General features: G+C 42.9%; 1 protein-coding gene across 1 annotated transcript in view; it reads left to right on the top strand.

Moving 5' to 3' along the window:
* Positions 1 to 5,665: 5,665 nt before the first annotated feature.
* The window catches only part of F8 (coagulation factor VIII), a 58,979-nt gene continuing 38,337 nt past the window's right edge, over positions 5,666 to 26,307 (top strand). The window contains exons 1-7 of the mRNA XM_087972128.1: positions 5,666 to 5,971; positions 16,890 to 16,990; positions 18,035 to 18,157; positions 19,567 to 19,779; positions 20,440 to 20,511; positions 21,175 to 21,279; positions 22,347 to 22,568. Of these exons, the coding sequence (XP_087828254.1) occupies positions 5,841 to 5,971; positions 16,890 to 16,990; positions 18,035 to 18,157; positions 19,567 to 19,779; positions 20,440 to 20,511; positions 21,175 to 21,279; positions 22,347 to 22,568 (967 nt within the window). The 5' untranslated portion in view covers positions 5,666 to 5,840. The remainder of the gene's footprint in view (positions 5,972 to 16,889; positions 16,991 to 18,034; positions 18,158 to 19,566; positions 19,780 to 20,439; positions 20,512 to 21,174; positions 21,280 to 22,346; positions 22,569 to 26,307) is intronic.

Here is a 26,307-nt window from a genome sequence, read left to right as displayed (position 1 = left end):
AGGTAGGACATTTACATAGAACCCAGGGTTTATGGGATGGTTCCCAAGGATTATTATTCAGATGCAATTGTTATACTTTCTACCAGAGTCTTTCCTCGGCATCTTTCTCTTGGTATACCTCTTGGTCAATGTCTATGGAGATTGTCAATCATTCTGATCATGGTTGTCCCAGAGCAGTGGTGGGATTCAAATTTTTTTACTACCGGTTCTGTGGGTGTGGCTTGGTAGGTGTGGCAGGGGAAGGATACTGCAAAAACCCCATTCCCTCCCCATCCCACTAACCTGCTTTCCAGCTCTGTTCTCCTGTGCAGGGCAACAAAAGAAGACCCAGACAATCAGCTGGGACTTGGGAGGCAGAGAATTTAGATGGCGGTGGGGCCAGTCAGAGGTGGTATAGGCCTGTTCTGCAAACTATTCAAAATTTCTGCTACCGGTTCTCCAGAATTGGTCAGAACCTGCTAAATACCACCTCTGTCCCAAAGGTGTTTTTTTTCCCAGCTGGACTTCCTTGGTTTTTCCTTGGAAACATTTTGCTTTTCATCCAAGAAGGTAATGACCAGATGACCACTAAGAATATAAGTGCTTCCGTGACCATTCAGAACTGAAGAAGCTTCTTGGATGAGAAGCGAAAAATTTTCAAGGGGGAACCCCCCCCCCCCAAGAAAGTCCAGTTGCCTTTTCAAAAAGCACCTTAGGGTCTTGATCCTTTTTCATTATGCATCTCTTGCCTTATACAGTTCATTAGAGTCTGGGTTTTTTTTTGACAATCATGGTTTGAGTCTTCTTTAAAATCATCCTCTCCCCTGTGTTGCATAAGCTAAAATCTCCATTTTCCCTTTTGGTTGGTTGGTTGTTTCAGTGTATTTGATTTTGATACCATTCAAGTTATCTTTTGTACATTTCCATTTACTGAAATAAAGCTAATCATTGTTACTAGATCAGGCAGTTTATAATGAGAGGCATTACCATGATAGTCTATTGATTATATCGTGGCATTAATATACTGCTACATATTTCTTTAATTAATGCTGTTATACATGCCAATGTACTCTAATACTTGTCCTGTGCAATAATTGCACTCAGGAATGTGTCTAATTGACCTTTTAAAGCTGTCCAAGTATGCAGTTTTCATTCATCTTGGTTTTGCTAAATTCCACCTATTAATTGCTCATTGTGAGCCAAGGTATTTCTGTTATTGGTCCAGAATCTTCCAATGTTCAGTTTGGTGCCTGATCTTGCGTTATGAGAAACAACAGGGGGGAAAAACTTTTGTGTATCTGATCAAGTTTCCTCCCTGAAATTTCTTAGTCCCTTTCCCCCAAGTTAAAAAGTTTGTAACCCCATATGCCTACTTGATAGGGAAGTTGGATTTGAAAGTTCAACTGCATTTTTCCTAGAGTTGAGAAAAATAACTCTAAACCGATCACAATGACCAGAATACAGTTTTGCAGGCTGCTCACTGCCAGCCTGACTAGCTCAAGACTGACTTAGCCGGACTTCCGGTTTGTCGGCTTCGCGAGCGGCAGGGATTTCGCGAAGCTGCGCGATCCCTGCCGCTAGCCGCTTCTGGGGCTCCGACCCAGACGGATGCGGAGCTAGGCTGCCCTGCAGGGGCAGCTGAAGGTAGGGGGATCCGGAGAGGGGTTTGGGGGTGTTGCAGACCCCCTCCCGGCCGGTAGAACCCCTTTTCCCAGGACGTGCAGCGGCGGTCCGTAATGGCCGCCACAAAGAAGCTGGCAGCCGGGTAAGAATGCGCAGGAGGAAGTGGAGAAAGTGCTTGAGAGGAGAAAGTTTTTCTTGGCTCCTAGGACTCTAAGACATATTTAATAAAATTCCTGAAAAGTATGACTTTCTGAATAATACCTGCCAGAAGAGGAAAAAAGCGGCTGTTTGATGGTGCTGAAAGGATAGCTTTCCCTCTTTTCCTACGGAATAAATAACTGGATATTAAGAAACCTATTTTTTTAGGTGAAAATTGGTTTTAAGCGATGAGTGGGAAGAGAGAGGATTAAAAAGAAAATATTTGTATGCTAAGACTTTGTTGGAGCAGATGCCTTAAGGATTTGAAGACTAGAAGATATTGCAATAAGATTTTAAACAGATTTGGACTTTCTTTCTCTTTGATTGATATTACCCCAGAAGGAGAAAGTGAGAACTCTGCCTTGGTTTGGACTGACTGATAACTTTGGGACTGTTTTATTTTTTTTATTTTCTTTTGAATATTCTGGTTGTTGTAAGAAGAAAGAAGGGGAAAAGAAAAGAAAAGATTTATAATGGCTCTTTCTGTTGAGGAACTAAGAAAAGAATATGAACAAGCAAAAAAAATGGTAAAGATGGTGTGGAAGAAGCTTTCCTTTTTTTAGAAATGGCGCTACTAACTATCAACAAACATTACAACAGATGAAGACAGCAGAGGAACAAGAAAGAAAGGAAGGAGCCATTTTTAATGAATCTCAGAATTTGATCAAGAAAGAAGGAAGAGAGAAAAGAAGAAAACTAAAGGACTTAAGATCTAAAAAAACATTTAAGAAAGGGAAAAATAAGGTGCAAAACCAATATGATGATAGTAAACAAAAGGGAAAAGGAATACGACAGAGAAGGGAAGCCGGTAAGGCAGAGGTTAGAAGAAGGGGGTAGAAAGGTTTGTTGGGAGAAGAAAGAAAGGAAAAGGTGGAGAAAAGCTACAATGTTTTGAAATTAAATGGAAAAAGAAATTTTTATGGATAATGGATAAAGTATAATTTTTTTTAAAAAAAAAAGATTTTGCAAGGTACATAAGATGAGATGGTAGTATTGTAATGGTTTAAGAGTTGATAAGAGATTAAAATGTTAAAATGTTTAAAAATGATTGGCTTTAAAATTTAATAATAGGGGAGGTTTAGAATACTGTTTTAATTAAAGAGTTTAATAAGATTATGGTATTGATGTTATTATAAAATTTTTATTATAGTATCTTTTTAATATTTGGATTTATTGTCTAATTATGTACTTAATTATTTTGGATGTATTAGTGCAATAATTGCACTCAGGAATGTGTCTAATTGACCTTTTAAAACTGTCCAAGTATGCAGTTTTCATTCATCTTGGTTTTGCTAAATTCCACCTATTAATTGCTCATTGTGAGCCAAGGTATTTCTGTTATTGGTCCAGAATCTTCCAATGTTCAGTTTGGTGCCTGATCTTGCGTTATGAGAAACAACAGGGGGAAAAACTTTTGTGTATCTGATCAAGTTTCCTCCCTGAAATTTCTTAGTCCCTTTCCCCCAAGTTAAAAAGTTTGTAACCCCATATGCCTACTTGATAGGGAAGTTGGATTTGAAAGTTCAACTGCATTTTTCCTAGAGTTGAGAAAAATAACTCTAAACCGATCACAATGACCAGAATACAGTTTTGCAGGCTGCTCACTGCCAGCCTGACTAGCTCAAGGCTGACTTAGCCTTCCAGCCTTCCAGCCTTCTGAGGTCGTTAAAATGAGGGCCCAGATTGTTGGGGGCAAAGGCTGACTCTGTAAACCACTTAGAGTGGTCTGTAAACCATTGTGAAGCAGTATATAAGTCTAAGTGGTATTGCTATTATGCCAACCTTATAATGCTGTAACACTTGAAATATTCAACAAGTTATTTTTGGGTTTCTCTGAACGGCTCTGGAAAGAATCTTGCTCAGAAAGGTCTTACAAATTCCCACAATGGAAGAATGGACAGTGAAATTGACAGAGATAGTGAAACGGACTGCTTTGGTTAAAGGAAAGACTTCACCTAATTTGGTCTCTACTTGGAAACTCAAAGAAGTGAAATTTTAACTTTGGGATCTGAAGATTAGAACTGTTTATGATGACTGTTTATTGTCTGTTTATTGTCTACTAGGGCTAGCTTTAGAGCAAAAGATTAATATATTTTCTTTTTCTATTTGTACCGAATAAAGTTGGAAGTTACCTTTTTTCCCTATATTTTTCTTCTCTTTTCTTGTCCTGCACCCCAAATTGCTTTTCCCTCGAGCCCCCCCCTTTTTTTAATTTTTCATTTCTCTTTCTCTGTATTTTATCTTTTGTTGAAACTTAATAAAGTCACATTTTTAAAAAGAGAGAACATTCCTCAGCCTAACCCTCATTCCCAAGACAGCTAAGTCTGCATTTAAAACAGTAGAGATACATGACATAATCTCCCATTTTAATTATGAGTAAAGGCAGAGACTTGTATTAAAGAATGCATTGTTTACTGGCTGAGGAACTCTGAGAGTTGATGTCTACAAGTCGTAAATTGCCAAGGTTAGAGATGCTCAACACTGAGAATTGTTGCATTTTCATTTGCTATTATGGATCCCCTCCTGAGCATTGAGGTCAATGAAATGATCTCCAAGATTCATTCTTGATCTGTGATTCACTAAGGTTGTCCTTACAAGAGTTGGTGCAGTTCATTTGCTCTCATTGACCCAGAAGATCTATTCTGTGATGATGATCATAATGTCTACGATTTGAATATTGCCTTTCCCTGCATACTTAAATTGTGCATTGCCTTATCTTGCACCTTATTACGACTGAAAACACATTTCATCAGAAGTGCCATGTTATTTTAATATAAATGTAGATGATCGCTTTTGATACCATTAAAAAGTACCGTTTGTTCATCTATCAAAGAACAGGAGCACGGAACAAACCGACCTACACAGACGCAACCCAACATTTTTGCCTGCTGTTGATTTTACAGAATGATTAAAGCCCCATAAATCCCAAAACTTTTGAAAATGATTTTATCTCGCCCCGGTGCTCATATTTCAGAAGGGAGTAACTCAAATATGAAATATCAATTTAACCTTGGCAGACAGATAGAATGCCTACATTTTGAAGTACAAGATAACTAATTTGATCTATCGGACGCAAAAAGAAAATTCAAAAGGGTTGTGGGCTTCCAGAGCTCATCTGCAAATGTGATTCCTAAGCTGCTCCAAAAAGAGTTTTTATCTTAAGATACAGACTAACAGAGTTGGAAGGGACCTTGTAGGTCATCTGGTCCAACCCCCTGTCCAAGCACACCCTGCACCATTTCTGACAGATGGCAGACCAGTCTCTTCTTGAAAGCCTCCAATAATGAAGCTCCCACAGCTTCCAAAGGCAACTTCAGTTCCATGGGTTGATCGTTTCTCACTGTCAGAAAATCTCTCCTTATTTCTAGGTTGAATCTCTCCTTGTTCAGTTTCCACCCATTCTTCCTTGTCTGGCCTTTGAGTGCCTTGGAAAATAGCTTGACCCCTTCCACTCTGTGGCAGCCCCTCAAATATTGAAGCACTGCTATACTGTCTCCCCTGGTCCTTCACTTCACTAGACTAGCCATGCCCAGTTCCTGCAACTGATCATTGTATGTTTTAACCTCCAGTCTCCAAATCATCCTGGTTGTTCTTCTCTTCACTTTTTCTAGACCCTTGACATCTTTTTCATAGTGTGGTGGCCAAAACTGGATGCAGCATTCTAGGTGTGGTCTTACTAAGGCTTGATGGAGTGATGTTAGTACCTCCCTTGGTCTTGATTATATCCCTCTGTTAATGCAATTTAGGATTGCACTGACAAGATGCTTCTAAGAGTTGGAAACCTGCGGTGAACAAGAGGTTAAACTTTCCTTGGTTGCTTTTCCTTTTCCCCTCTCTCATCCTGTTTCTCCCCACCCTGCTGTTCACTCATAACTTCCAGCACACTGATAGCGTGTGTGAAAACATGTTTCTCTCTCCAGTGGCAGGTCAGAAAACCCACTGGTGTTTCACAGCAACCTGAGGATGGAGTTTGCTGAATAGGTCCTTCTTCTCCAGGATTTCCCTCTGAATCAGACACCATTGGCAGATGTTGGTAGACCATGTGGAAGTTGCTTTCACTCAGACTTATTTTGTTGTGCTGCATCTTTCAGGAAAGCATTGGCATCACCAGACGATATTACATTGGAGCAGTGGAGAAGGAATGGAACTATAGACCCACCAGACAGAATGGGTAATAATACAGCAACAATATATTATCTACTAAAGGTTTGGGGACTGTAGTTTCAGTGCGGAGTAGAGTTGGGAGGTCCTGCAGAACTTGGGAACATCAACTTTCATCTCCACTAACCAATTCTACCTGTGTCAAAAGATTGTGGTTCCAGTTGCCTCGAGGATTATAGAGAGAGGTTATGGTTTTATGATATGGTATTATGTTATAGTTTTGTGCGTTTCTATCCTTAATTTGTACCACTTGGCTCCTCCTGTTCGGTTTCTGCTTCTAATCTCCTTAGCCCTGCTTGACTCCTTTCTGCTGGATGTCCCAAGAGTGAAGGGAAAGGAAACATTTATTTAATGAAGTGTTGGCAGCCTGGTTGGCATTGTGTTCAGCAAGTCACAATCTTGAAGCCTTTCTAGATACCAGCCGCAGTTGATGAAGAACCACTTGGTCAAGTAAAATGAAAAGGGATGGAAGGAGCAGGGTGATTCATAGAAGAAGGTTTGCTTCCAGTGGCTGTTATTCAGTTTTACTTTTTGGAAAGGGAGCAGAGTACAATGATAGGTGGACCTTTTGGATGTAGGAGGTCCTGGGTTCTACCCATGACATTTCCAACTAAGATAGCTCAGCAGGTGATGGGGAAAATGTCAACTGGAGGCACAAGAGAGCTGTTAATGCCATTAGCTTATATGATGCCCTCAAGATTTATTTATTTATTTATTTATTTATTTGATTTGCCAATTGTTTACAAGATAATAAGTATAAGTGTATACATAGTTGTGAATACATGAAATGGGTACATATAAGAAAAATAAAAGAAGAATAAGAGAAACAATAGGACAGGGACGGTAGGCACGTTGGTGCGCTTATGCACGCCCCTACAGACCTCTTAGGAAAGGGGTGAGGTCAATAGTAGACAGTCTAAGGTTAAAGTTTTTGGGGTTTGGGGAAGAGACTACAGAGTCGGGTAGAGTATTCCAGACATTGACCACTCTATTGCTGAAGTCGTATTTCCTGCAATCAAGTTTGGTGCGGTAGGTGTTCCTATGGGAGTAATAGCCTAATGAACATGTGGATGATGAAGAAGAACACATGCTGGTCTAGAGGAACCAGCAATTTGTGCTTCTTTTGTGGGATTTTCTTGAGGTCCCATCTCATAATGTTGTGGTCAAGAGGGGAAAAACAGAATAGAGTTAGATCTGGATTTTTCCAGTTCAATTCAGAATAGAACTAGAAGGGACCTTGGAGGTCTTCTAGTCCAACCCCCTGCTCAAGCAGGAGATCCTATACCCTTTCAGACAAGTGGCTTCCAGTCTCTTCTTAAAAACCTCCAGTGATGAAGCACCCACAACTTCTGAAAGCAAGTTGTTCTCATTGTTAGAAAGTTTCTCCTTAATTCCAGGTTGCTTCTCTCCTTGATAAGTTTCCATCCATTGATTTTTTTTTGTCCTGCCCTCTAATTTAATTCAAGTTAATTTAAGTTAAATTAGCTTCTCCTTTTAACTTCACAATAACATTGTGAGGTTGTTCGCATGAATCGTTCAAAATCACCCAGTAAATTTTGCAAGTTGAAGAAGGATTTAAACCTAGGTCTCAACAGAATGTCTGTAGTTCAGGGCTGAACTGTGGAATTCTTCATGTTCTCTGAGTTTAGTTATTTGCTTGCAGATGTTTCATTGGCCAATTAGGTAAGAGTGTCAGGGCACCAAGGAATCCAGAAATTGAAATCCCTACCTTGTTCCAGCTTTGGTTCCTGTTATGGTCCATTCAGCTCCTCAATTTCCATTCTGCATGAGAATAAAGCACAGCCCATTGCTTTCTAACATGCTCATCCTCTTCAATTTTCATAGCAGTTTTGAAAAAAAAAAGTATTGCATGATTAAAACTAATTAATTAATACCTCAAGAATCGCCATCCTAAAAATATCAATGAATTACCTAATTTTGCTATATTGTGCATATTTTTATTTATTTATGGTGTACAGTAATGTATTGCATGCACACATTTTTGGTATTCAGTAATGTATTACAGTAATGTATTACATGCATTACTTAGGATCCAAACCTGAAGAACAGAAAAACTATTTTTAAGAAAATACCAGAAATAAAAATGCTGAAAGTCAGTTGATGACAGATATTTAATGAAATAAAGCTTTACCTCCATGATCTACAACTTACGAGGTTTTCTGGGGCCAATCATAAATAGTCTTAGAACGAATAGCCTTTGGGAGACTGTACTATAAGTCAGTGGTCCCCAACTGAGCACGAGAATTACTCTGAGTTAAGGACACTGAAGGAAGGTTGATCAGTGCATCAAATATTCTACGTTTCCTTTAATTCATCTCAAGAATATCTGCAAGAGAGCAAGAATAATGCCAAGAACATCATCTGGAGCTATCTAAACTCATCAGGGTCTAGCTCTGAAGTTCTTGTCCAGAATGGTATAAGGTCTCAAGCCTAAGCAGAGAGTTGGAGTAGATGATAAATTCCTTGTGTGTCCAATCACACTTGGTCAATAAAAAAAATTCTAATTCTAATGACTTTAAGGTTCCTTCCAACTCTGTTATCCTGTATTGTGGTCCCCACTTGGCAGCCCGGCTGGTGGCGGGGGGTGGGGGGAATGGAGTGGGGAACCAAGCTGGGCAAGTTGAGCTATATGTGTGTGCGCACACTCTGTGCTGATGTTCACACAGACCTGTTCTGAATAGGCTACAGCCTGATCGTGGGCTGTGGCCCAAGGGTTGGGGAAACCTTCTGTAAGATTTTTCTGAAGTAGACCACATGCTCGTACAAATAAATTAGGTTTTGAATTGCCGCTTACTTTCTCTTGTGGAAAGAATCATCCAAAAAGCCATCACTTCCAGGAATTAAATTAAATATATCTCAGAGTCCTGGATCGACCAAGAAGACTTTCACTTTTAAAAACTTTCTCCTCTTCCTCCTGCGCATACTTGCCCAGCTGCCGGCTTCTTTGTGGCGGCCATTACGGACCGCCGCTACACCGTCTTGGTAAAAGGAGGTTCTGCCGGCCAGGGAGGGGGTCTGCAACACCCCCAAACCCTTTTCCGGATCCCCCCCTACCTTCAGCTGCCCCTGCAGGGCAGCCTTGCTCCGCACCCTTTCGGATCGGAGCCCCAAAAGCGGCTAGCGCAGCAAGGATCGCGCAGCTTCACGAATCCCTACCGCTCGCAAAGCCGACAAACCGGAAATCCAATAAATTAGGTTTTGTAATTTGTCAGATGGAAAACTTTACGTTCAGTCAAAATGAGTCCAGAAAGATGGAATGCAGATGTGACTACACTAAATCCAGGATGTTGATTTAGGGACCATGACAGAATTGCTGCTGGGTTTACAGGTTCCAAATATCTATAAAGAAATAACCTCCAACTCTGTTGTTCTATTCTATTCTATACAGTCACTAGAAGCTTTCAAGAAGAGACTGGGCTGCCGTCTGTCAGAAATGATGTGGAGTCTCTTGCTTGGGCAGGGGGGGTTGGACTAGATGACCTACAAGGTCCCTTCCAACTATTCTATTCTATTCTATTCTATTCTATTCTATTCTATTCTATTCTATTCTATTCTATTCTATTCCTTATTCTGTTCTATTCTATTCCATTCTATTCCATTCTATTCCATTCCATTCCATTCCTTTCCAACAAGGATTCATATATCACCACAGGGTGATATATGAATCCTTGCACACCACAGGGCTATGTCTGCTTGCAGATGCGAACAAGCAGGGGTGGGGATTCAACCAGTGTAACAACCAGTTCGGTGAGCGTGCAACCTTTTGCGCACACGCAGCATTTACAACTCATCTACCGCTGCAAGCCCTGTGTGTAAAACAGCTTACACGCTGCAATCTGCTGTACTACGCAAAGCAGCTGAGCTGGAAAACCCAGAAATAAGCACAGACTAGAGCCAGGGCAGGTGGGTAGGCCCAACAGCTGATTGTCAGAGCAAACTGGTTTGTTCACAGCTGATCTTCAGAACTACCGATTCATTCTACCGAACTGGTAGAATCCCACCCTTGCAAATCTAAATCTATGGAGATTCTCTTGTCTATAGAGATCTTCAAAATATTTTAGGGCAATCTTTTTTTTCTCTTCTTTATTATTTTGTAGTATTCCTAATTCATCATGAAGCTGCTGTATTATTCTTTTTCTTTTTTCAATTTATAGGCCAGCCATCTCCCCGGCTTATTTGCATTTTCAAAATAATTTTGTTTCATAAATTTAAAATCCCTAACAATATCAATAGGTTTAATTTGTGTTTGGCCAAATTCATTTGTTCCTTAATTTGATTACTCCCTGGGTTTTTTTTTTTGCATTAATTTTTCTAAATCTCCAATCTCTAATTGTAATGTATTTTGTTGCCCCCGTTTCTCCTTGTTTCTTTTTGCAATGTAAGATATTGTTACCCCTCTGGTATATGCTTTCATCGTGTCCCATAGGGTTTGCAAAGATGTTTGTTGTTTTTTATTTATATCAAAAAAATATTGTCAATTCATTTGAATTTTTTAAAATAAATTCTTCTAGTAATATCTGGGGGTTCCACCTTTTTCTTTTCTTTTTCTGGCCTCTCCAACTTACTTTAATGGGGTCGTGGTCAGCCCAGGTGTTTGGGAAAATTTCAATTTTCTCTATTTCTTTACCTAAGTCAATATTTGTCCATACCATATCAATTCTTGAATAAGATGTATGTGGATTTGAGTAAGTATGTAAATTTTTGTTCCATAGGGTTTAATGTTCTGCATACATCTATTTGGTTCAATTCCTCCATCATGTCAAAAAATGTTTATGGCAGTATATTCCTTTTTTTTCATTTTTTTATTATCACAGACATAGTATTTTATAGTCTCTACTATTCCATTATAGTCTCCGACTATGCATATATCTTTCTGACCTGTCTCAACAATTCTTTCATGAAGTTTTTTGTAGAATTCTTTTTGGTTTTTGTTAGGTGCATATATATTTACTAGTAGTATCTGTCTTTGTCCTATTTTTATCTCTTGTATTAATATTCTACCTTTAATGTCTGCATAAATTTGCTTTGCTTCTATCACTTCTCTGATATATATCACTACCACCACCCCTTTTTTTTTCTTCTGCGGAGATTCTTAGTCATCCAGGTCCTGGTTGTCCCAAAGTTGCTTTTTTTTCAAGAAGCAACTGGACTTTCTGGTTTTGCTTTGAAGACATTTCGCTTCTCATCCAAGAAGCTTCTTCAGCTTCTCTCAGAAACGTCTTCTGCTCTCAGAGATTTGGGACAAAATGCAAAGAAGGTAGCTGGAAAAGTGAAGAGATTAAACAGAGCCAAGTCCAGAATTAAGGGATAACAGTTCATCCAGAGGAGGGGTGAGAAATCAACCTACCAAAGGGTTAATACTTTTGGACCAAGTGAAATAGTACCAAAACCTTGAAGAGGTTTTTTGTATTATGTTGAATTACAACAACAACCAAACATTTTGCAGCATGGTAGAAAAGAGATAGTATGACATGGTTTCAGAAAAACAGAAACTATTATTTAAGAATAGAAGTAATTTTATGGTATCACTACAATCGATGCTCTCTCTTCCCCCAAAAAAAAACATTATGCAACTGTTCTTCACCTGATTGTACCCAAATTGCCAAGGACTTCCTCCTACAGGGATCACCCATTCTTCTCCCCAAAGGTCACCATTCTGTTTCCTAGCCAGAAAAGACCAAATTGTGATCGGGAACTTGTACACAATGGCATGGAGTGTTATTTCTGGCCTCGATATGGAATTTTGCAGACCGACGACAACAAATCCTGCCAAATGCTCCAATCACTCAAAACGTCCTCTCTTTTTTTGCAGGTTGGCTTTTTCTGAGATGATTACTATTTTGAGTTTGGAAAGTCTTAACTGGAGCTTTGGAATCTGTCCTTCTGTATATTCTCCTTGTACTTTGGACTCTGAGCTCCTTTAATTGTGCTTTTGTGGTGCTGCTTAAATTAAAATCTGGTCTGTTTCTAAATTCTAAAAGAAGGAAATCCTTTTGTTTCAAGCAGAACTACGTTGTTTGGGGTGGGGAAGAAGGTACTTCTATAAGATTACCTGGCCTGATTCCCCCCCTCAGTTCAATTATCTCGAATTCTCGGAGACTACCTGGAAAAATTGAAAAATCCCTGCAGTTTTCTTGGCAAAGCTTTCCGGACATGGTTGGTCTTTGCCTCTTCCTTTCTAGGGCCCAGGGAAAGTGACTGGCCCAAAGACGCCCACCTGGCTTTGTGCCTAAGACAGAACTAGAACTCAAAGTCTCTTGGCTTCTAACTTGTTGTTAACCACGACATCAAACTGGTTCTCCCTGTGCTGATTTACTACTCCTGATATGAAACTCAAAAACTGCAGCTCCCCTTTATTTGTTTTGCAGTTGCTCCTAACTGCCCGGATTTCCTTGGCTGATCTGAGTCATCCTAGAGAGAAACTCTTGGAAACTTGCCTGACCTCTGATAGCTACCGGCCCTCCAATGTTTCCAATACTACCAGTAACAAGGTAGACATGCTGAGGTCTGTTATCTGCTTCCTTCCTACATGCCCTCCCGGGTACAATAAATGTTGGAAAGCAGAGCATGACAAAATCCTACGTCAACTTTGGAGAAATGTTAGAAAGTATGTTTTTAAAAGTATCTATAAAAGAGAAGATTTGTAGCTGAGGGTTGAAATGAGAGGTCTTTGATGTTCCCTGAACTCGGTTGTTTTCTTGCAGACGTTTCATAACCCATCGAAGCAGTGGTGGGATTCAATTTTTTTTACTACCAGGTCGGTGGGTTTGGCATGGCTTGGTGGCTGTGGCTTGGTAGGTGTGGCAGGGGAAGGGTATTGTAAAATATCCCTCCCCACGCCACTAACCTGCTTCCCAGCTCCGTTCTCCTGTGCAGGGCAACCAAAGAAGACCCAGCCGATCAGCTGGGACTCGGGAGGCAGAGTATCAGAGGTGGTCTTCAGCAGGTTCTGACCTGTTCTGGAGAACCGGTAGCAGAAATTTTGAGTAGTACGGAGAACCAGCAAATACCACCTCTGACTGGAGATTTTACAGTATCCTTCCCCTGCCACACCCACCAAGCCACGCCCACAGAACCGGTAGTAAAAATATTTGAATCCCACCACTGCAGAGAACAGATGGGGTTGGCGGGGCCAGTCAGAGGTGGTATTTGCCGGTTCTCTGAATGATTCAAAATTTCCACTACCGGTTCTCCAGGACTGGTCAGAACCTGCTGAATGCCACCTCTGCATCTAAGTAACATCGTCAGTGCTAAAAGAGAGTGTGGTTTGTGGAATGATGGAGGAGCAACGGGAGAAGGGTAGTGGTTATCTAGTTGGGTCATGAAACGCCTTCAAGAAAACCACCAAGGACCCCTCATTAACAAAAAAATAGTATTCGGGTGAAGTGTTTCACCTGGCCATCTACCCTTGGCATGGTACGCTCCAAACAATGCACCTGAAACAGTTGAGTTTCTTGAGGCAGTGTAATTTCCAATGGGCTGGAGATTACAGGGGAGGTAAAAGGAGAGCCCTCAAACCTGGAACATTTCTCTAAATGCCCCAATAATGCTACCAGGGTGTGGTTGCAAAGCCTATTTGCAAATCCTAAATTTGAGATGTCCTATAACCATGATGGCGGACCTATGGCATGTATGTGTGCCACTTTTGGCACAAACATGCCATAGGTGGCACACAGAGCCCTCTCTGTGGGCATGCGAGCCATCACCCCACCTGAGCCTTGCCATGCATGCATGTGCGTGCCTTCTGCTGGCCAGTTGATTTTCAGGTCTCTGCTGTGCATGCATGGGAGGTGGCACAATTGCGCAGGGTATGCACGTGTATGCATGAGGGTAGGGTTAGGGATGTGCGTATATTGCATTTTGGGGGTGCGCATGTGCTTTGGGCACTCAGTGCCCAAAAGGTTAGTCATCACTGTCCTATAACTTTACATCACTGTAGGTAGCGGCACCTAGTTGACCTGGGCTAGTTTTGGAAAAAAATGAAACTGGAATTAGTCTTGTTAGGTATTGAATCAACACCCATGAATCTGGATTAAGTGGAGGCAAGGAAGCATTCCAAAAGAAAGCAATACTTTCCTACTATTGCCAGAAAAACTCCAGGATTGTGACTATGGAGCAGAAACCAGACAAAGCAACATGAAAGAGACATTGCTTTGATATATCTTTGTGCTACACATCAAGTTTCTCCTTTTTCTCTTCCCAGCTTTTTCAACCTTCCCAAACTGGGTGTTGTACCCCACACTGCAAACCTGGGACCGTTGGGTAATGATGGGTGAGGACTGAGTTGAAGTCCCTAGTGCAGGGGTGGGCAAACTTTTTGGCTCGGGGGCCGCATTGACTTTTAAAATTTGACAGACGGGCCGGGTCAGCACAAGATTTTTTGGGAATCGCCCCCCCTCCCCCCCCCTCTTCTCCTCCTTCCCCTCCCCTCGGAGGCTCCCCCCCTCGGAGGCCCTCTGAGTCAGGAGTTGCTACCGCGGCGCGACTCACGCGGCTCCAGTCCCGCGTTGCCTCGGGAAGGAAAGGCAAAAAGGAAAAGCCACGGCGGTGCTTTGCAACGGAGCAGCGGCACCGGAGGCTCAGGCTCAGCGGCTCCTGGTTTTGCCTTTTCCTTCCCAAGGCAACGCGGGACTGAGCTGCACGGAGCTGCGCCGGCGGTAGCAACTCCTGACAGCCCCAGCCGGACACCTGAGTGGAGCCCGGGTGAAACTGCCTCTTGCTGCTGCTGGAGCACCGCCGGTCGCCTCCTCCAAGCAGCCTGCCCGCCCACCGGGCTTCCCCTCTGCCGCGCGGCTCGGGGCCAGGCGCAAGTGCCCGCGAGTTAAAGGAAGCCGAAAGTTGCTGGGAAGTTGCTCGGGTGCTGGGAGCAGGCTTTAAAGTGCCGCCCAAGCACAGTTTAAGCAGCCCGCCCACCCGCCGGGCAGAACCCTTCCTGCTCCTCGGCGGGAAGACGCTCCAGCCTGCAAACTTTGCCTTTGCAAAGTTTAAGCCTGAAGCCCGGAAACCCAAGCAACTTCCCAGCAACTTTCGGCTTCCTTTTAACTCGCAGGCGCTCGTGCCTGGCGGAGGGAAGCCCGGAGCCTCCTCCAAGCAGCCTGCCTGCCTGCCTGCCGGGCTTCCCTTCCGCCGCGCGCTCGGGGCCAGGCGCGAGCGCCCAGCGAGTTAAAAGGAAGCCGAAAGTTGCTGGGAAGTTGCTCGATTTTCCAGGGCTTTGCAAAGGCAAAGTTTGTAGGCTGGAGCGTCTTCCCGCCGAGGAGCGGGAAGGGTTCTGCCCGTGGGCGGGCGGGCTGCTTAAACTTTGCTCGGCGGCACTTTAAAAGCCTGCTCCCAGCACCTCAGCAACTTCCCAGCAACTTCGGCTTCCTTTTAACTCGCGGGCGCCGCGCCTGGCGGAGGGGAAGCCCGGAGCCTCCTCCAAGCAGCCTGCCCGCTCGCCTGCTGGGCTTCCCTTCCGCCGCGGCTCGGGGCCAGGCGTGAGCGCCCGCGAGTTAAAACGAAGCCGAAAGTTGCTGGGAAGTTGCTCGGGTGCTGGAAGCAGGCTTTTAAAGTGCCGCCCGAGCAGGACCGCCGAGCCGGGAAACAGGGCACCAAGGCAGGGCAAAGCTCCACCAGCAGTGGCCTAGCTTTAGGTGGCTCCAAGCAGCCCGCCCCACCCACCGGGTGGAACCCTTCCGCTCCTCGGCGGGAAGACGCTCCAGCCTGCAAGCTTTGCCTTTGCAAAGTTTAAGCCTGGAAGCCCCGGAAAAAAAGGGGATCGGCGGGGACTCACCTTCGGAGAGGTCGTACTCGAAGGTGATTTCGAACTCCCAGCCGAGGCCTTTGCAAATTTCTTTCTTTCCTATCCCTAGATCGCTCCGCACTGTTTTGCAGCTTTGGGGGCCACGCGGCACAGGGCAATTACGCCACGCCCAGCGATTTTTTTTTCAGGGCGGGCCGGATTGGACAGACCAATGGCAGCGATTTTTTTCAGGGGCGGGCCGGATTGGACAGACCAATGGCAGCGATTTTTTTTCAGGGGCGGGCCGGATTGGACAGACCAATGGCAGCGATTTTTTTTCAGGGGCGGGCCACATTGGACAGACCAACGGGCCGGATGTGGCCCGCGGGCCGTAGTTTGCCCACCCCTGCCCTAGTGTCAGACATGACTGGACAAGGAAATGTTTACTTTTAGTATAAGTTTAGTCTGGCAAGATTCTGTCTACTGGTGTGAGCCTTTAAAGAACTGATCTTTGGCTAGATTGTTGTATATCATTCTTGGGCTTGATAGAATCAGGATGGTTTAAATGGCTTTGGAAGATGAGTTAGGGATTAATCTCAGGATACTAGGAAGCTGAAATGAGCAGTGATTTGAATCCATTGTGATCAACGCCAATCTCAGATACTTGGGACCTGTCCTGGATATCTTGAGAATACTGTTGTGGAAGATGCTCCAAGCCACCACTCTGGTGGGTCCTCATCACGTAGGAACAGCTGCACACAGAGATGGGGGCATTTGGTTTTAGTTTAAGCTAACTCTCAGCAAAGCAAGAACATAACAAGGCACTCAAAGGCCAGACAAGGAATAATGGATGGAACTTGATCAAGGAGAGATTCAACCTAGACATTTTCTGACAGTGAGAACAATCAAGCCATGGAACAGAAGTTGCCTTCAGAAGTTGTGGGAGCTTCATCACTGGAGGCCTTCAAGCAAAGACTGGACTGCCATTTGTCAGAAATGGTGTAGGGTCCCCTGCTTGGGTTGGACTAGATGACCTAAAAGGTCCCTTCCAACTCTGTTAACCTGTAAATTAATAAACTTGGGGCGTTCCACGGTGACTGTTAATCTGTTCCTCATAACCGTGCAGGATTTGAAATGCAGACCCTAGTCTCAATTCTCTTCTTTGACTAACTCTTTTTTAATTTCTCAGGTTGTCTTCCTCCACCTCAGGCCATCCATATAAGAAGGCAATTTATTTGGAATATACAGATTCTACGTTCAGAGAAGTAAAACCCAAACCTGCTTGGATGGGTAAGCTAAAGAGTCTGGGTTTTTTTTTGCTTACAAGATTCCCAGCTCAATTGGGGAAACTTACTGGAGTTATTGCTGCACTTAAAAATGTCTTAAGTTGTTTGATTGCTATAATGCAGAGTCCATGCAACTTTTTAGAAGACTATTCGGGAAGCAGAATTGCACGTGCAAAAGATATTATCTTATTTACTAACTGGGAAGAGGTGGGGAGAACATCTTGATAATTGTTAGTGAAACAGCTACATTAGCTTCAGGTGTATTTACCGATGTGTTGCCACACGTTAAAAGCAATGAAATGACAAACAACAACTCCTCTACATTAATAATGTGTATTTGCTTACCCAATATAAGGAAATTAAAAGAGCAAGAGAAGGCTGGAAAATTATGTATGCCTTGTTTACCTGGGTTTGTGAATGAGAACAAGCTACGTATGTACTTGAGGAAGATTTATCCCAGGAAAAGAAATTCAGTCAGCAGATGATGACGTAATAGTAGCTGTGAACCTATAATAGTGGTGTGTGAATCGAAGGTTTTCAAGTATTTGTAAAGAAAGAAAGAGCGGGTCACTTTCACTCAAAGAAATCCAAACCCATCCTTGGAATTTCTCCCTGCTCAGTGTCAGAGGGGATGGAGGAGAGATCCAGATCCCAATTCCCACCTCATCTTTCCAGTGGTGGCATTCAAAAAAATTCACTACTATTTCTGTGGGCATGGCTTGGTGGGCATAGCTTGGTGGGCATGGCAAGGGAAGGAGACTGCAAAATCCCCATTCCCTCCCCACCCCACTAACCTGCTTTCCAGCTCCGTTCTCCTGTGCAGGGCAGCCAAAGGAGACCCAGCCGATCAGCTGGGACTCGGGAGGCAGAGAATAGATGGGGTTGGCGGGGCCAGTCAAGAGGTGGCGTTTGCCGGTTCTCCGAACTACTCAAAATTTCCGCTACCGGTTCTCCAGAACTGGTCAGAACTGGCTGAATTCCACCTCTGCGTCTTTCCTTTGCAATCAGCAGAAGCTCAGCCTGTACCAATTTTTCTTCTTTCCATCAGGTCTTTTGGGGCCCATCGTCCAAGCCGAAATCTATGACAAGGTGGTCGTGACCTTTAAGAATATGGCTTCCCGTCCCTTCAATATCCATGCCAAAGGTGTATCTTACTGGAAAGCTTCTGAAGGTGAGAACAACACCCCAATTGTCCCTCCTGCATGCTCTTCAAATTCTTTCCACTGTTGGCTAGAGGTGCAGTGGTTAAAATGCAGTATTGCAGGCTAATTCTGCTGACTGCCGGCTGCCAACAGTTCGGCAGTTCGATCCTGACCGGCTCAAGGTTGACTCAGCCTTCCATCCGTCCAAGGTCAGGAAAATAAGGACCCAGATTGTTTGGAGACAAGAGGCTGATTCTGTCAACCACTTAAAGCATGGATGACAGTGCTTCTACAGAAAAATTATTGAGTCTGTCATCTGCACCTCTATAACTGTCTGGTTTGGTTCTGCAACCCAACAAGACAGACACAGACTTCAAAAGATAATTAGGACTGCAGAAAAAAAAACAATTGCTACCAACCTGCCTTCCATTGAGGACCTGTATACTGCACGAGTCAAAAAGAGGGCTGTGAAAATATCTACAGACCCCTCACATCCTGGACATAAACTGTTCCATCTCCTACCTTCAAAATGACGCTATAGAACCCTGCACACCAGAACAACTAGACACAAGGACAGTTTGTTCCCGGATGCCATCACTCTGCTAAACAATTCCCTCAACACTGTCCAACTATTTACAAAGTCTGCACTATTATTACTACTAATCTTCTCATCATGCCTTATCACCCATCCACTCCCACTTGTAACTGTATGACTGTAACTTTGTTGCTTGTATCCAGGGGTGGGATTTAAACTTTTTAACAATCAGTTCTGTGGGCGTGGCTTAGTTGGTGGGCGTGGCTTGATGGTCATGTTATTGGCTGGGCATGGCCAACTCAATGTCATTCACATTGAGGCATGCATCTCCTCGCCTGGCCTCTCATGACTGTGGGGATGCTGCAACAGTTGTAAGTGTGAAAAAGGGTCATAAGTCACTTTTTTCAGTGCCATTGTAACTTTGAATGGTCACTCCACACAAGCAAAGTACCAGCAAAGGAGGGAAAAAGAACTCCAGAGAAATTCCTGAAACAGGAAGTCTAGTCCTGCCAAGAATGTAAAAAGGGTTAACGGAGAGTTTCTGTAAGCAACACCAGAATGTTTCCTTCCTGCCTTCCTTACAGGATTAGGCCAGTAATTTCTTCTAACAACCGGTTCTCCGAACTGCTTAGAATGTTAACAACCGGTTCTAGCGAATAAGTGTGAACTGGTAGAATCCCACCCCTGCTTGTATCCTTATGATTTATATTGGCTGTTTCCTAGTATGATTTGATTGCTTATTGTACCCTATGACTACCATTAAGTGCTGTACCTTCTGATTCTTGACTCTTGACGAATGTATCTTTTCTTTTATGTACACTGAGAGCATTTGCACTAAGGCCAATTCCTTGTGTGTCCAATCACCCTCAGCCAATAAAGAATTCTATTCCTATATCTTTTCAGGGGCAGGCTATGAAGATCTGACCAGCCAGCTAGAGAAAGAAGACGATGCTGTGGAACCTGGTCACACCCATGTCTATGTGTGGGAGATCTTAGAAGATCAAGGGCCAACCGGATCGGACACACACTGTTTAACTTATGCCTACTCCTCTCATGTGGACAGCGTCAAGGATATTAATTCTGGATTGATTGGACCACTGTTGGTCTGTAAGCCAGGTGAGATCAGGTTCTGGAAGTAAACCATCTTCTTGAGAGTCTATTGAAGATTCTCAATCATCCAGGTCACAGTTAAAAAAGCACCTTTGGGACATCTTGAGAACTACTTATCCATATTCCAGACTTTCTTCAGATTCACATGGACCTGCTAGCATTCATCAAGTCATTTTTTGTCCCTATATTCATACCAGATTCACTTGCAAACCCAATGTGGGCACTTCAAAAATCTTGTTTTCTTCCTGGAAAAGCAAGATAATCCTTTGTATGACATTCCAAATATGCTCCTACCATAACACCTGGCATTTAGACAGCATTTTTTTCTGAAACATTCCAGTTTAATCCCATGTATTATCTCATGCATGATTTTAGTTATGATAGCACTGTGAAATTAGGGGAAAACATCATTATTGCACAGAGCATAATATAGAGTGTGTAAGGACTGAGAAATAAAACTACTCCATGAACTTGTAAGTCCTTCCAAAGTCTAGCTACCTGAGTATAACATGGATGAGCCTTCAGGTGATGTAGTAGAAGACAGTTAAGATGTTTTAGGATTCCTGTTTTGCACCAGTTTAGAAAATTGTCATCTGGTTTAAAAAATCTGTGGAAAGTCTTTGTGTCATTTTGTTTTGATGGTTCTACCGAGTTTCTCCTTTGCAGGAGCTTTGATGAGTATAAAATCCAGGGGAAAAATACAAGAATTTGTGCTGCTGTTTTCTGTATTTGATGAAGGTAAGAGAAGAATGAGGGGGAAGGAGAGAAAAGAATATGCTTATGCTCAACCTGTACTTGTGTTTTTATTCTATTGAATAAAGTCATCAGCGGTTAATACACCTTCCTGTAGGATTTAGGCTTCGCTTGTTCCTAATTCTTCATGTCCAACCAATATTCTAGATTGGGGTCTCCAACCTTGGCAACTTTAAAACTTGTGGACTTCAACTCCCAGAATTAAGTGGGAGTTGAAGTCCACAAGTCTTAAAGTTGTCAAGGTTGAGACCCCTGTTCTAGATTGCATCTCTTGGTTATTTGCATATTGTGCTATCTAATTTAGCAGATTCCAAGGGGATTCTTATTTCATTTTTATTCTAGTTTAGGACTGGCTTCTACACTATATAAGGGTGCAGAACTGGACAGAAAAACAGGATACCAATTACATGGTTTATGGCCAAGGACTGTTTGTCTTCCAAAACTAATTCCTCCTGCCCTGTAGGAAACTGGTGATAAGTTCTACCTGAAAAGGTTTAACGTGGTGTCTAATTCTGATTTTCCTAAAATGGGCCTGTAGGGCAGAAACAGTGGATAATGGTGGGCTCTTTTCTTGACAATTTGGAGTTCCTTGAATTAAACTCAATTAAACTTGCATCCTTCTCTCTCCCTCTTCAATGCCTCCATCAGACAAGAGCTGGTATTCTCCTTCTCACATCAGAGGAAACTCACAGTCTCCGTTGACTCAACATCAGTTTCATACCATCAATGGGTTCAGTCATTCTTCTCTGCCTGGTAAGAGCCTGGCAAAAAGGACAGCACGTTTGATAAACCATGTTAGCCAATACATGACATTGGAGATAGGCCATATATATGTGATGGATGATAGATAGATAGGTAGGTAGGTAGGTAGGTAGGTAGGTAGATAGATAGATAGATAGATAGATAGATAGATACATAGATAGATAGATAGATAGATAGATAGATAGATAGATAGATAGATAGATAGATAGATACAGTAGGTAGGTAGGTAGGTAGATGATAGATAGATAGATAGATAGATAGATAGATAGATAGATAGATAGATAGATAGATAGATAGATAGATAGATAGATGATAGATACATAGGTAGGTAGGTAGGTAGATGATAGATAGATAGATAGATAGATAGATAGATAGATAGATAGATAGATAGATAGAGTAGGTAGGTAGGTAGGTAGATGATAGATAGATAGATAGATAGATAGATAGATAGATAGATAGATAGATACAGTAGATCGATCAAAATGTGGAATATTTCTATTTCTCACAACTTGAAGAATTTTTTGGTCTTTGTCTGTCTGATATAACTGGAAGACATCTCTGGGATTGCTCAAAGAACCATTCGGATCATGTCACTTAACAATAATCAACTGAATGAACTAGAAATAAAATGAATGAATAAAATGATAAGAAAAGACAACTCTTTCAAAGATGCTTTCCGTTCTTCATTTTTTGTGACTGTCTGTCCGTCTTCGTTTATCACTCTTGAACATTTATTTTGCAAGTTTTGCTCTAAGTATTCACATTCGTTTACATTTCTACCAACGCATGCATTTTTCATTTGCCCTAATATAATGCATTTTGTCACACTATTTCTAGGAGCAAATGCATTGATTCCCAATATATTTGTATCACTGTTGATTGTCATTATTAGCAAATTGCAGGGCATAATACTGTGAAGGGCAAGTTTTGAGTGCTAATTTGAATTTGGATTCCTTGCTTGGTTTGAAAATACGAAGTTGGAAGCTTGCACTCCTGCACGTTGCCTTGAGTATTACTAAGCATCTCACCTAAAACGTTGTTCTTTTCTTTACCTGCAGATCTCAGGCTGTGTGAGAAGAGGCCTGTCTATTGGTATGTCATTAGCCTGGGCAGCCAGCCTGAAGTTCACTCCATACTTTTTGAGGGTCACAGTTTTCTGGTGAGAGAACATCGCCTTGCCACTCTGGATATCTCCCCCGCCATTTTCCTCACAGCTGAGACGACACCCAGAACCAACGGCACATTTCGGATGTTCTGCCAGATTCCATCACATCAGCAAGGTACCTGTTTTAAGAAATTAAACAACATGATTGATGGCATCAGAGCGGTACGGTGGCCTAGGGGTGGACCTCTCACCTCACAATCAGGAGGTTGTGAGTGTTCTGACCCAGGCTTCATCAAACTTAACAAAACACAAATTGAATTTAAAAGCAAAACCTATTTTAATGCGACGCACACAGTCTTTGGGACCCTGCAAGGCATCCTACCCCAAGAGGCTGTGCCAGTGCAACAAGTCTCACAAAGACTCATTTCTGGCAGATTTTGGGGAAGAGAAAGGAAAACTTCTGCTGCTTCTGCTGCTTTCCTTGCATGAAGCCAAAAGTCTCTCTCTCTCTCTCTCCTGAGAACGGAGCTGGAAACGGTATCCTGCAATCCCAAATAATGAATGATCGATCGGTAGGAAAATCAGATGGGGAATTTTCCTGCAGACTTTTTTGGGGATTTTCCCAGGGTCTCTGGTCCATGGGATTTAAAATGACGAGCTCGGTGGTCCCTGAGATCCAAAAGGTTGCCAACCCCTGCTGTAGAATACTTGCCAACAAACAGATGTCCAATTAAGGCTTAACATAAACCAACCCAAAAACTCGGAAAAAAACGACCAGAGTACAGAGCTTCAAGACGGACTTGGAGATTACTGAACTGCTTTGCTTCCTGCAAAGCTCTTCGTCATTGAGGTCTGACTTTTATCCCTTAGGGGAGGGGCAATCACCTCCCAGCCTTACTCCCGAGTCACTCCTTCTGCTTCAGCTACTCTCACCTTCTAGCAGCCCTGCGCACACGCGCACTGGGAACAGGCTCCCCGGGGTCCTCTGCTTCACTGTTGCCAGTTTCCTAAGGCTCTGAAGGCAGCTCCCCACTCCCAGATGGTCCTGGCCGCATCTCTGCATCGGACGCAGGACCCTTGTCCGAGTCCTCTCCAGACTCCCTGACTGGTCCCCTTTCGTCCCCACTGTCCGATACCTCTGCCGACCTCACTGGCTACTGGCAAACCACAACAGTGAGTTTGATCCTAGGTAGAGGCAGATATTTCTCTCTCTGGGCACAATAAGAATATATCTGCTGGGGGGAAAATCCTCCTCATTGGCAACAGGAAGGGCATCCGGTCAGTAAACACTCAGCCCCATTCAGTTAACCAGACTCTACCACACAAGGGATTATGGAGTCTTTGAAAGAAGATGATGATTGATGGTGTCAAAGATACAGAACGAGACTCTATCATTTTCCATTTAACATAAACGTAAACGGTAGGCTTTAAAACCAAGGGTCTTCAAACTTGGGAAATTTAAGAGTTGTGGACTTCAACTCCCAGAATTCCTGAGCTAACATGACTGGAGGAGGAATTCTGGGAGTTGAAGTCCACAAGTCTTAAAGCTGTCAAGTATGAAGACCTTTGCTTTAAACAGTTTGTGCTTGTAGACACATCCTGTATCAATTCAGAGGAATCTCTTTTTGGGTGTCTACTAAAATCCTTGCCCTACCTAATTAAAAAAAATATTTTAGTTTTTTAAAAAATGCATAATTATATGTAGATTTCAAAACAAAGTACAAATCTATTTCAAATCATTCCTTTGGATCCTTCCTGGGTTGCATGAGACTTCTTAGAAAACAAATATTATTGAGAACTATTGCTTTAGGTGTTTATCTGCCTGTTAAAGGACCAAAGTACACTAAGGTTGCTAGAGAGATTTTCAGTTTCCTTTTCTCAAATCTTTGCCTTTGGCCATGCCCAACACAGGAAGCATTTTGGCACTTACAAGCTTCCCCAAATTATAGCAACCATCTGTGAAAGAATCCAAAGAAAGGCTCTCAAATTCAGTTCTCTGCAGGTATTGCTGGAACATGGGCATCTGACTGTGGATTTTCACATCAAATTCAATTAGGCCCAAAGCAGTGGCCAATTCTTCTTTGATTTGGCCATGGCTCCTTGCTGCTGCTGCTTCAAGACTCTCAAACTCCTTGCAAAAATTTGATTCAGCGTGGCAAACCAGATCTTGCGATCCTAATGTAAATATTATATACTGTATATGTTAGATATTGGGTCAGTTCGATTCTTAGGTAGAAATATTTGTTTATATAATATATTTTTCTTGCTAAATAAGAATGAGACAGCTCACAACTATTTGCAGATCCATTATGTAAGGGGAGAAGAATTTGTTGTTGTTGTTTTTTTAAATTCTTTTCAGCATCCACTAAGGTAGATTTTTTCCTATGTTTAATTTGGACTTATTTCCTTTTTTGGGTCTTTTCCCCCCTGTTTTGTATACATTTTTTTTCTTTTTTGTTGTTATTGTTATGGTTGGATGTATATATTTTTTTCCCAGGTCTTTTTTTTTCTGCTTTGTATTTTATTCCCATTGACAAAACATAATAAATATATATATATATATATTTTAAAAATGTGTTGTGCCAGATCCAGAGGTGGTATTCAGCAGGTTCTGATCAGTTCTGGAGAACCGGTAGCGGAAATTTTGAGTAGTTCGGAGAACCAGCAAATCCCACCTATGACTGGCCCCGCCCCCATCTATTCTCTGCCTCCCAAATCCCAGCTAATTGGCTGGGTCTTCTTTGGTTGCCCTGCACAAGAAAAGGGAGCTGGAAAGCAGGTTAGTGGGGTAGGGACGGAATGGGGACTTTGCAGTATCCTTCCCCTGCCATGCCCACCAAGCCACGTCCACAGAACCGGTAGTAAAAAAAAATTTAATCCCACCACTGGCGAGATCATGTTGTAGGAAAAAGGAACATTCAGTAAACATGCAATCTGGAAGTAATATACACCAGATCTGAAGTGCAGGTTGACTGTCTTAGCAAGCACTAATCCCGGGATGGTGAACCTATGGCACAGGGGTGGGATTCAATTTTTTTAACAACCGGTCTGTGGGCGTGGCTTAGTTGGTGGGCATGGCTTGGTGGTCATGTGACTGGGTGGGCGTAGCTTGGTGGTCATGTTATTGGCTGGGCGTGGCCAACTCAATATCACTCACATCAAGGCATGCATCTCCTCGCCTGGCCTCTCATGACTGTGGGGATGCTGCAACAGTCGTTAAGTGTGAAAAATAGTCATAAGTCACTTTTTTCAGTGCCATTGTAACTTTGAATGGTCACTCCACATAAACAAAGTACCATCAAAGGAGGGGGAAAAAACTCCAGAGAAGTTCCTGAGACAGGAAGTCTAGTCCCACCAAGAATGTAAAAAGGGTTAACGGAGAGGCAGTTTCTTTAGCAACACCAGAATGTTTCCTTCCTGCCTTCCTTACAGGATTAGGCAGTAATTTCTTCTAACAACCGGTTCTCCGAACTGCTTAGAATGTTAACAACCGGTTCTAGCGAATAGGTGCAAACTGATAGAATCCCACCCCTGCTATGGCACCTGTGCCGGAAGTGGCACGCAGAGCCATTTCTGCCGCCACATGAGAGGTCACCCAGAACAGCCCTACTGCACATGTGCGTGGCCCCCGCCAGCCAGCTGATTGTTGGGTATCTGGCATGCATGTGCAGGGAAAAACACACACACAGGAGATGCACGCATGTGCAGGGGTGGGGGTCACACAGGGGGCACATGTGCATGCACAGAGGTGTGTGGCACAGGGGGTCATGCGCACATGTGTAGAGGCATGTGGTGCATGTGCAGGAGGGGTTGCATGTGCATTGCATTATGGGTGGAGGCACACACGCATGCGCACACACACTTTTGGCATGCGACGAGGAAAAGGTTAGCCATCACTGCACTAAACCTTGCTT

The sequence above is a fragment of the Notechis scutatus genome, chromosome 10, assembly GCF_049901735.1.
Source record: "Notechis scutatus isolate UNSWTSFEM ecotype Mainland chromosome 10, rNotScu1.2, whole genome shotgun sequence".
Lineage (NCBI taxonomy): Eukaryota > Metazoa > Chordata > Lepidosauria > Squamata > Elapidae > Notechis > Notechis scutatus.
This window is presented reverse-complemented; position numbering and strand designations above follow the sequence as displayed.